The sequence below is a fragment of the Apis cerana genome, linkage group LG4, assembly GCF_029169275.1.
Source record: "Apis cerana isolate GH-2021 linkage group LG4, AcerK_1.0, whole genome shotgun sequence".
In the NCBI taxonomy this organism is placed as follows: domain Eukaryota; kingdom Metazoa; phylum Arthropoda; class Insecta; order Hymenoptera; family Apidae; genus Apis; species Apis cerana.
This window is the reverse complement of record NC_083855.1, coordinates 2,690,938-2,702,323: the sequence shown is the minus strand read 5'-3', so window position 1 is coordinate 2,702,323 and position 11,386 is coordinate 2,690,938. Positions and strand designations below refer to the sequence as shown.

The following is an 11,386-nucleotide window of genomic DNA, read 5'->3' as shown; positions in this document are numbered from 1 at the left end:
TTTATTAAATTAGAGATTATTTAAACCTGTATTAAAAAATATGTGGTAATAGATATTATAAAGAATATATGATACATATATTCTTTATATATGATAATATATGATATTAAATATATATAATTTCATTCCTGTAATTTATTATAATATAAACAAAATAATTAAGTTTTAATAGAGTATTTCATATTATATTATTTTAATATATAATATATAATTCCAAGTTTTACAAGTATCTTTCTTCGATTTTTTGGAAGGGAATTTTGAAATAGTTTATCAAAAGAAATTATTTTCGAATTTGAAGAAATTAAAAATAATTTTTTTTTTAAATTAAGAAAATAGAATAAAAAGACGAAAGAATATAAATTAAAAATTAAACAAATATATCGAATTAAGGAATTATGAATTAAACAGTCTATTAACAGTATTTATTTTTCTTACCAACGAAAATTTTTTAACAAAGAAATAAGTTATTCTTCTGCATATAATATTTTTTTTTTATACAATTTCTTTTTATAAATTCAATAAAAAATTTTCAATTAAATTTTTTACGAAATGTCTTATCAAAAACTTTTTATAATAAATTTAAATTATTCTTTAAATTTGAATTTTATATTTCACTGATATAAATAAGGCCAGCGATAAGATAATTTTACTCTTCTTTTTTTCATATCTTTTCATGAGCCAGCAAAATTACTCTTATATATTGTATCATCATAACCATTAAAAATTTTTCATTTTATTTTTAAATAATCTCAATGATAACATTCTTTAATAGACAATTTCCTTTTTATTTTGAATACAAATAATTTCAGAAAAAAATACAAATATTAATTTACCAATCCAAAATTATTATTTATTCAATTAAAATAAACATTCGTGATTTACGTAACTTCACATATATATAATGTGAATATAAATTCACATTATTCATCACATGTGCGTATCAAATAAATCTTATCTTTTTGATATCTGGATATGGATTGGAAACGAATCAGAAGAAACAATAATTCTGTTGAAACAATAAGTTTATTGCTCGATCTATAAAAAAACAGATGAAAGGGCAAAGTGTGCACCTGTTAGAGGCCGTGCATCGGCACCGAGAGAAAAATATATACCTCGATTAATTAGAATCTATTACCATCGCGACAACAATTATAATTAGGTTAACCAGTATATCGTAATACGCGTATACGACGTATACATACAATAATGCACGTATAATTTCCGAAGCTTCCGATCTCATTTCTCACCGGGTTGAGATTTCACGTTTGATAAAAAATCTTTATTTAGAAAAAAAAAAACATATTCGTCTCCTTAATCGACGAGATTTAACGATTCTCGGGAGAAGGAATTACGAATAAGTAGAAATTCGCAAGAAATCGCCATTGAAATTATGAATGCATCGAATGAAAATTATGAATCCGTCATTTTTTTCCAAAAAACGATTCAATTAAAGAATTAGGTTTTACATTTATGTATATATATATATATTTTTTTTTTCTCATATAAAATTCAGCTTTAATAACACGTTCAACGATTAATCCTAATAATAGCAAAATTTTGTGACTAATGGAACGCAGTTCAACAATTAATTTCAGCACGATTAATAGAACAATATCGCTTCTAAATTTATCTCGTTAATTGATGATTACACAATGATTTGTCGTATCGAATTTTTGATTCAATGATAAAAAAAATAGATGAAAAACATGAGAATAATTTTTCCTCTTTTGAAAATATTATTTTTCTCTTTCTAATAATAAAATATACAACAAATTTTTTTAATTTAGAAACAATTTTACTCAGTACGTTTTAAACTCAGTTTCTTTTTTTAACGAAAATTCTTCTAATAAATTTTCATTTTTATATTTGTTTCTCTTTTGCCTCGAGTCAATTCTTTAATCATTCGTTTAACGAATTACAATTGGAAATATATTACTGTAAGACGGCATCGATCCTGATGCCTATGGCTGTGCACGATCATAAAAGTTCGGAAAATAAACGTGAATCTCAGGATCCTAAGGACGAAACACTACCGTTACGCACAGTTTTACAAGCTCTTCATCATTCGATTTGGCCGTTTTTCGTTTCGCAGTCCTTAAAAGCGAGGAAACAACGGTTTCAATTTAATTTCTTCTTCTTCTCTTTTTTTTTTTTTTAATCTAAGCCATAGATTATCTTCTAAGCATAAAGCCTAATGTTCGGTTGTCTATTTTAAAGTCCTATGCAGTTCAACATTTGTAGCTCATATTCTCGATTTTTTCCCTCGAGATATTTCTTCATAAAGAATTCTAAAAGGAGGACGATTATAAATTTCTACTATTTTTCTTTTTTTATTTCATAAATTTTGAGAGGCATCCAGATCTCTTATTTCTTGCAATTAATCCATGCTAGAATTTTTAATTCATCAATCTAGATTGTTTTGAACATTAAATATTGTAAAGTTGTTTTATGTTCTCTAATTAAAATCAGATTAGGACTTTGAAATAGATCCGGATAGTATCTCAGCCCCCGCTAAGCACGCATTAATTGAATATTGTCACAAATCTTTGTCTTATCTACGACATTCACAAACGCTGCTCCAACGGTTACACGATCGCGACAATAGCAACGTCCGATCGTCCAAACTGTACTCCAACAATCGATAAGCTTTTTTTCATTTTCAACAAACGGTGAGAAGGATGTTTGGACGACACGTTGCGAGACGATTGGCTACTTACTATAAACGATTGTCAGGGACGGACAGTGAGGTCGTTCAACGTAAAACGTCGAAAATAATTGTCACGTGCACGGCCGATCGACCACAAGTGACTTAAGATTTCATATCACGCTCAAATCACTTGTGCCCAGTATACGCAATTTAAAAACAGGTTTTTGAAACAGAAGAAAATTATTTTTTAGCTTCCATTGGTATCTCGTAATTCTTCGTAGAAATATTAAAGAACAATCAATCGAAGAGAATACAAAAAAATGGACAATGAAGATGATACTTTGATAAATGGTAGATAAAAAAATGCAATTTTTGATAAGCATTGGAAGTAAAAAATTCGAATAATAAAATGAAATGCGTCCAATAAAATACAAATATTTTCCGATGTGATTTTCTTTTTTATCATGGAAGAAAAAATGCCGAGTAAATAAAACGATCTTTCGATTGAGATAAACGATTACACCCTTTCATTCCACGTTTGTTTCAACGAAACACTATTCTCTAAAATGCTATTCTAACGTCAACGAACATCACCAAATACAAGTAAAAAGTAATAAAAAGATATCTCAACGATCAAGCATACTCGGGCTATTTGGGGGTTAATAATAAATGTAAAATTATAATATAGATACACATCTCTGAGGTACGGTCAATTAACCCATTGTTCTTGGTTATTTAATCAATCAAAAGCCGTCAAGGATTCGACTAGATTTTTGGATGATTTTGATTAACTTTGACGAGGGTGAAATGACGCGAAGAAAATCCGAGAGAAATGGGTTAATTGAATAATGATCTACGAACGCGATATCGTCAACACTTTATTTTTCGCCTAAAAATGCTTAACAACGAGTATAACGATTCTGTCCCACGAGATATATACATACATACGTACATACACGTACATATGTATGTATATAGATTGCGAGAAAGCTCTTAACGTTTATTGCTTCATCTAATCTATAGTTAAATCGCGAGTACGACCTCGGCACTTAGCCATTGAATTTTTCTGGGATTATCGTTTCGATGATGAATCGATCGAATGTATTTGCAGTCCTTCCGAACTCATGGAACAACTTCAAAATAACATCCTTTGATTCATCATTAAATTTGAAGCTATACATATATATATGCATGTATATATATATGTATATGTATTTATATTATATACATAACGAGTACTTAACGTTAATCAGTTCTAATACGTTGGATTAAGCGATCCACGTTAATGAACCGAAGCTGTAGCGCCACGGAAGGAACCAGCCACTCTCTATTATTATTATTTCTCGTTAGTCGCAACGTTACATTAATAATATTCTTCATCCTTTTAATCCTTTTTTTCTTTATTTGTTTGTCTCTTTCTTTTTTCTTTTTTTTATCGAAAAATACTGCGCGCCAACGACCGCGACTCCATTCCATCATCGACGTGACATAATAAAATACGATGTACAATAATCGACGATTATATAATTCGCTATACAACGACGGATAAGAAAATAACAAAAAAGCGATCGACAGTTTCCATTATTAAGCCGTCATTTAATTCTCCATCCTCTCTCTTCCTTCTAAATCCGTACGAATAGCTAGCTATTTATTTAAGAACAACAAGATCATCACGCTCCGTCGTAACAATGACGACGAGAATACTGATTATTGGTGTTTTGGCAGCCGATATCCGCGCAGCACGCGAAATAACAATCTCCTCATCCTTCTCCCGATCGATCTTCGCATTCTTTGTTACGCGATATCCAACACTCAATGTACTCCCCTCGTAGATAGACAAGGAAGAAATCTCTTTCCATTCCTTCAGGCAATTGATGATTGAGAAACGAACAGGTGGGCAGTGGTTTCTTGATTTTTCAACGATCGATCAATTGTCGCATTAAGTATCCGACTTTTTTCTTCATCCTCCAAGCGTTTGACGCCTTTCGTCTGTCACCACCAGGCACTTTTTCCCGCTCTCGAGAAGCCGATTCTGTCCCTGATCGATCGAAGCAACGCATCTTCTGAGACAGATGGGAGTCGTCGAAATCGACGTGATCGTGTCGAGCTGGCGGAAACGGCGTACGAGCGTCGTTACAGACACTGTACTATCGAGTGGAACGATCGATCCGACTGCTTCGTTCTGTCCAGTGACTCGCAGACTGGGAGGCTGAGTCGGAGAGTTACGTGGACGTCGATGGCGACGGAGAGATTGGGTCTGGCTGGTAATACCTCATTCCGTTTATCTGGAATATGAATATTTCAATTTTTTTGTAGTTTATAGATCATGACGATATGCTTTTTCTTTTTTTTTTTTAAATAGTTTTTTTAACTAGATCTCGCGATTAGTGACAAATTTTCTTCCTTTTAAAGAAGAAAAAAAATTGTATCTTAACAGAAAGAAAAATTCTTCGATTCTTTGTTTTTATTTACTTTTTAATTTTTAATTTTACTTGAAATGATTGATTGAATTTCAGAGTAATATATTTAATAAAATGAAGATTGTTTGCAGAAATGCACACAATTCTAAGTGCAATAATTTTATAAATGATTGTTTGATTTTATCATATATATTTCTATCAAAAAAAAGCACTTTCTTGGTTATTTTTCAAGTAGTTTCGATTTTATTACTAATTGCATGCTTTGAGATACGTATATTTATTACTTTAACATTGTCCAAATAAAAAATAACCTAATATGAATAATATTGTCAGGAATAGCATAACTGATATAAGAGAATTATTTTTTTTAAATTAATTATCAATAATAATAAATAAAATCAATTATTTTTTTTAAAAAAGACAAATATATTTTAGAGAAATTTATAAGAAAAGTAATAGTATTATAAAAGAAATTCTAAAGAATCCTCACCGTCATATCATATTCCGTGATGTAAGCTGGGATCTCCAATTGTTCAGGAGACATCACTTCATAAAGATATTCTACTCCAGGTAGATTGTGAACCTTTTGTTTGATGGCTGGAGCCATGAACGTCGTGAACCACCACGTCATCATCTGCAAGAGATAACAAACGAATTATCAAATAATACTGCCACGTATTTTCATAATTCCACTTAAATCAATTTCATTCTAATCGAAGAATATTAGCATAATTTCTCCTGCCATTATACTAACGAGATGGAACAAAGAAAGAAAGATCCAATTATTTTCCTTCGCCTCATCGACATCCTCGCTCGTCTTATATATGATTCTTTTGAATCTTTAATAATCTCGTATCTAGTTCGTGAGATAATAATTAGCCTCGTGTAAGGATCAAGAATACGTTTCCCATGGATTTGCAAATCACCGTAAAAATGCATTTCGTTAAATGGATACCGGAAAGACAGGAAGTTCGATACGATCGTTCTATTAACACTGAAGAGAACGTGAGAAATGAAAAAAGACTGATTTTGCGTCTTAAAACTTGAAGTTTATCGATATTCTTTATCGATTCTCATTATTAAATTGTTACATAATAAAATGCCACTCCTCGAAAAGATCTTGTTTGACCAGTTAATTTAAAGTTATGAAGTGGATTACATACGGATCGTTTTTGTTCGCTTATTATCTTGTTCAGAAATGCATTGGTCTATTTATTCCTTTTACCGATTTGATAATATTAAAGTAGCTACAATTGTTACAAAAAAAATATTCGTGTATACTCTTATTTTCCTTTAATTAAGCACATTTTTATTAAATTTTCATTTTCATACTCAAATATTAATATACTTGAATTTAATTAACTAGTATATCTTCCGCACTAATTATTTTTTTTATACATTGATTAGTTGCATCATAAATATAAATTGGATTTTTTTCTGTTTGGAATAATAAATATTTATGATAAATTAATGATTTGTTTTGTTCAAAAATCAGAAAGAATCTTTATATATTGTAATTAAAAGAGTATTACAATAATTAGAAAATAAATAGCTGATATTACTTCATTTAGTAGCAATTTCATTATATTATTAGTTTTTAAAGTCGTATTATTAAATCATGATTTAATATACTTAAATATATTTTTTTATTAAATGTAATAAAAAAATAAGAATGTTTCGCAGATAAAAAATATCAATAACTTTGAGAAAAATTAAAAAAATTTCTTCACTCAAATATTCATTTATGTCACGTCAAAAATAAAGGAGATATATAAATCTTCAATTGTGACACATTGTATAAATAATATAATAAATAATATCATGTATAAATAATATGATAAATATAATAATGTACAAATACTTTTCATAGCTATTTATAATATTAAAAAAGAGAAAAAGTTGTATTTTTAATTTAATTAGTTTACATTAATTATAATATTTACCTTGGTCCAAAAAGTCGGATGAATAATGTAAAAGTGTTTTAGATTCTTCTTATATCTGTAACAAAAATATTTCAATATAAGTAATATTTTGATGTTAAAAAAAGGATGATATTATATGTGCATATGCATTTTATTAAATTAAAATAATATATATCTATATCATATTTTATGATTTTTCTTTGAAAATAATCGGTTTGAAAATAATTTAAATCAGTTAAAATTCTTATTATTATTTCAATAAAATAACTTTTTTATTTAGTCAAGTTTCTAAGATAAAAGTATAATGCAAAATTATTATTTAAATTATTATCGCGAATACTAATTACTATAGTATAGTATAATATAGTATAGTATAGTACATAATGTATTTTAAATAAATATAATAGTTTAATTTTTTATAGCTTTACGTAATTGAAATTTGTAAGTCAAATCGACATCAATTACTGCATTTTAAAGAGTATAAATCCATCAGATTATTAAAGATAATTTTTTTAAAAATGAAAAAAACAACTGAACGTGTTATAAGATTTAAAAAAACAGAGCCTGGAAATTTATAATAAAAAAATTAAAAAAAAATTCAACAAATGAAAACACGATTATTGAAAATCTCACTTGTAAGGAAGCACGTTGTATACTTCGCGCAACCAATGTAAACTGGGATAATTGTTGCTAGTCGTTAACGTATGAAAATAAGCGATCACGTAATCTCCTTTGACAATGGGATCCAACAACTGTATTAGATATAGTAATGCCTGAAACAGAAGTAAAAAATTTTTCGTTAATAAATTTTTAAAAATCTTTTTTCGTTGTTATAATTATATATTACATAATAGCTTTGCCATTATAATTATATTCCAGTTTTTACGAATATTTTTCGAATAGAGTCTTATGGATACTGGCAAAAGATTAATGAAATTTATGATACCAATGGAAGCTTAAACAAAATGAATTGCATGAAATATAAGAACACAAATAATTAATGTGACAGTGTAAATTCAGAATGATAATATAGGAAATAGTAATTTTATATATAGAAAAAAAATTATGATTATTCATAAATCTGAAAGGATTCATGAATAATTAATTATTTTTAAAACTAAAATTTTTTTTTTAAAAATTATTTAATCAAAATATTTTATATATATTCTTCAATAAATTCTAAATTATGAGTATTATTATGTGACAGTTATTTTTAAAATGACATTATTTGACAGTAAATTTTTAAAATAAACATTATTAATTTAGTTGTAATAACATTAGTAATTTAGTTTATCAATTTAATTTAGTTGATACAAAATATTGCAATTCAAAATATTTTTTATTTTATTATTTTTGAAAATAAAATTACATAATCCATAATTTCTATTTTTTTTAAATTTTCAAATCAAATCAAAACTACATTTTATATATCAAATTTGTTATATATCAAACCAAATATTATATAATTCTTCAAAATTTTCCAAAAAAATTTTCCAAAAATTTCTCAAAATAAAATTACCAATTTTACTATCCGTTAGAACGATTTTACTATCCAATCATTAATTTTCAAAAAATTTCCTAATTCAAAGCTTCATTTTCATTTTATCATACTTTATAAATACATCACTTTATATTCTTTATATATCACTATTCAATCTATCCAACACAACTCCTCAAAATCAAAACTACCCCATCATTTAATGTATCCAAAAATTTTCCAAGTCGATATAATTTTACTATATATATAATTTTATTATTATATTCTTTAATCTTCAATTATTAATCTGAAAAAAATTTTCAACACAATTCAATTCCTCAAATTTTTGAATCTTCATTTTCTAAAACTAACCAAAATTATTTCAATTAAACCGTGTCATGAAATTGACCAAATGTCACATGAGATACACAGGACAAACGTCAGTCTTTGATCCTGGCAAAGCGCACTCGTCATCACGTTTTAATCGATCGTGCCGCTACAACTAGAATTAGTACTCTGGTTCCTCGCCCCTAAAGCGGAGGTCGTGGAAATCAGGTCGGAGGCCTTGTGACGGGAAAAAGAGCAACCAGAATCTTTGCGCATTGACAGAGAAACGTTCAAGATGGACAAAGAAAGTATAAGGAAAAGTCGAGAGTTTTCTTAATGTCAGATATCGATTCGACAGAACATGGTTAGATGGAATGAAAAAAAATTTGCTAATTTAATTTTTTAATCTTTTTAGCATGAAAATGATTAGATGATTAAAGAAATTCCATTTAATTCCATAAGAAATCTTGAAATTTTAATTTTTTATTATTATTATTTTTTTAAGTTCATATTTATATTATAAATTACCGAATAAAAATTTATAAAATTACGGATAAATAATAATCATTTTTAAATAGTATACGGCATTTTAAATGATTGTTAAATCAAATTCAAATTTTAATAGTTAGAGAAAATATTTTTTGGTCTGTTAGAAGAAAATAAAGAATTAGCAAAAAAAAATTTATTATGTTTCGTTCCGTTCTATAACACACTATGTGGAAAAGTTTGTGATCGAAAGAGAAATAAGAGAAAGTCGATCGTTTCCTTTTGTAGATATCGTTTCGAGAAATGAAGGATGGCTGATATCAGTTGTCGAGGATCTTTACCACCCCATACTGTTTTTTCCCTTTCATATCTCGACGTCATTGATGACGTCAAAAGGTCTGCGCGGGTGTATTTTAATCCGATATCACAGACGTCTAACGTACATATGGGTCGAACGATAACGATATAATATTAAATTCTGCGTTCTGATAAATTAGGGCAGATCGAAAAGAAATGAAAAAAAAAGATCGAAAAATAGGTTTTCTTTTTTTTTTTTTAATAAGAAATTAAAATATTAAAGCTTAGTACAATGTTTTCTTCTTCTTTTTTTTTTTTGATTTTCGTGATTCTCTTTTGTAATAGACAAATGACCTGTGATATCACCCTTATAATAATGATTCAATGGATGGACGAATAAAAAGTATTAAAAATTAATTTTTTTGGAATATAATTTGAATCTAATATTTAAAAATATATTTTATTTATATTGTTATTATATTTTATTATTATATTATATTTATTTATATTATATAATATTTATATTATATAATTATATTATATATCATATAATATATTTAATATTGAATTATTTCAAAAGTTCTTTTTATTATTTTGAAACGTGAAGTTTTAATTAAAATTTGAGAAATATAAAGTTTAGTTTTTTTTCTCCCTCATTTATATTATTTTATTTCTTCCAATTTTCCAATAATGCATCCGTTTCTTCATTAAATATTCTTTTTGTAAAAATTTACCAATTAATAATATTATAAAAAAAATTGATTAAATTTCTATTTAAAATTTTATAATTATATGTCAAATAAAATAATAAAAATAATACAAATGTGATTCTTCAAATAATATTAAATCTACTTTAAATAATTTACAAATAAATTAATATTATTATTAACTTATTTTGGAATATTTGGAATAATAGAATTATAGAAATTCCAAAGAAATGGAATTTGAAGAGACTCTGTTAAAAAGATAAAGATAAAATTTTATAAATGACAAAATACTATTAAAATGATTATTATATTGTTATATGATAGTTATATTATATATTAAATGCTATAATAAAATATAATGCTTTTATGTAATTATTATAAATATTAATTTGGAAAAATGAAATGAAAAAAAAAATAGAATCTAGAAAAAATTTTTAAGATTTTTCTAGATTTTTAAGATTTTTTTAAGATTTTTAAGAGAACTTAACAAAATAATCTATGAATATATCTTCGTGATAAAATTTAAAAAAAATTATATTCTCTTCGCAAAAAAGAATTATATATTTATTTTAAACAAAATTAAAATAAAAATTGAAACACTATTCAAACAAAGCTGCAATTATATTTCCGAATAATATAACATATTGCAGGTATTATTGTAGATCTGAAGATTTGATTTACGTCAAGTCATTTGATTCTAAGTAAATTAAAATGTCATGAGATGTTGTAATTTTTACGAATTATTCCACGAATAAGAAAATAAATTATACGTATATGTTTTTATCTGCGTCAGAATATTTACTTTGTGAGTATTTCATATCTATCAATTCGCGATTAAAAGATGAAAAATTTATACAATTAACAAATTTCCAAACTGTAAATATAAATGAGAAAATTTTTATTTTTAATTTTTAATTTTTAATTTTTCATTTATTTCATAAATGAGAAGGATTATTTTATTCCTTTAATAAATTAATTTTTTAATTAATTCATTATTTAAAGATATTTTTATTATTGATATATTATTTATATTTACTATTGATACACTATTGATTATGACATGAAATAAAAATTATTCAAAAAGAAAAATCAATTTCATAAAT

General features: G+C 26.1%; 1 protein-coding gene across 1 annotated transcript in view; it reads right to left on the bottom strand.

Moving 5' to 3' along the window:
• Nucleotides 1-1,004: 1,004 nt before the first annotated feature.
• Nucleotides 1,005-11,386, bottom strand: part of LOC108000089 (protein GDAP2 homolog) — an 89,855-nt gene continuing 79,473 nt past the window's right edge. The window contains exons 9-12 of the mRNA XM_017060256.3: nt 7,623-7,762; nt 7,011-7,065; nt 5,558-5,701; nt 1,005-4,932 (exon numbers count right to left, since the gene is read on the bottom strand). Of these exons, the coding sequence (XP_016915745.1) occupies nt 4,870-4,932; nt 5,558-5,701; nt 7,011-7,065; nt 7,623-7,762 (402 nt within the window). The 3' untranslated portion in view covers nt 1,005-4,869. The remainder of the gene's footprint in view (nt 4,933-5,557; nt 5,702-7,010; nt 7,066-7,622; nt 7,763-11,386) is intronic.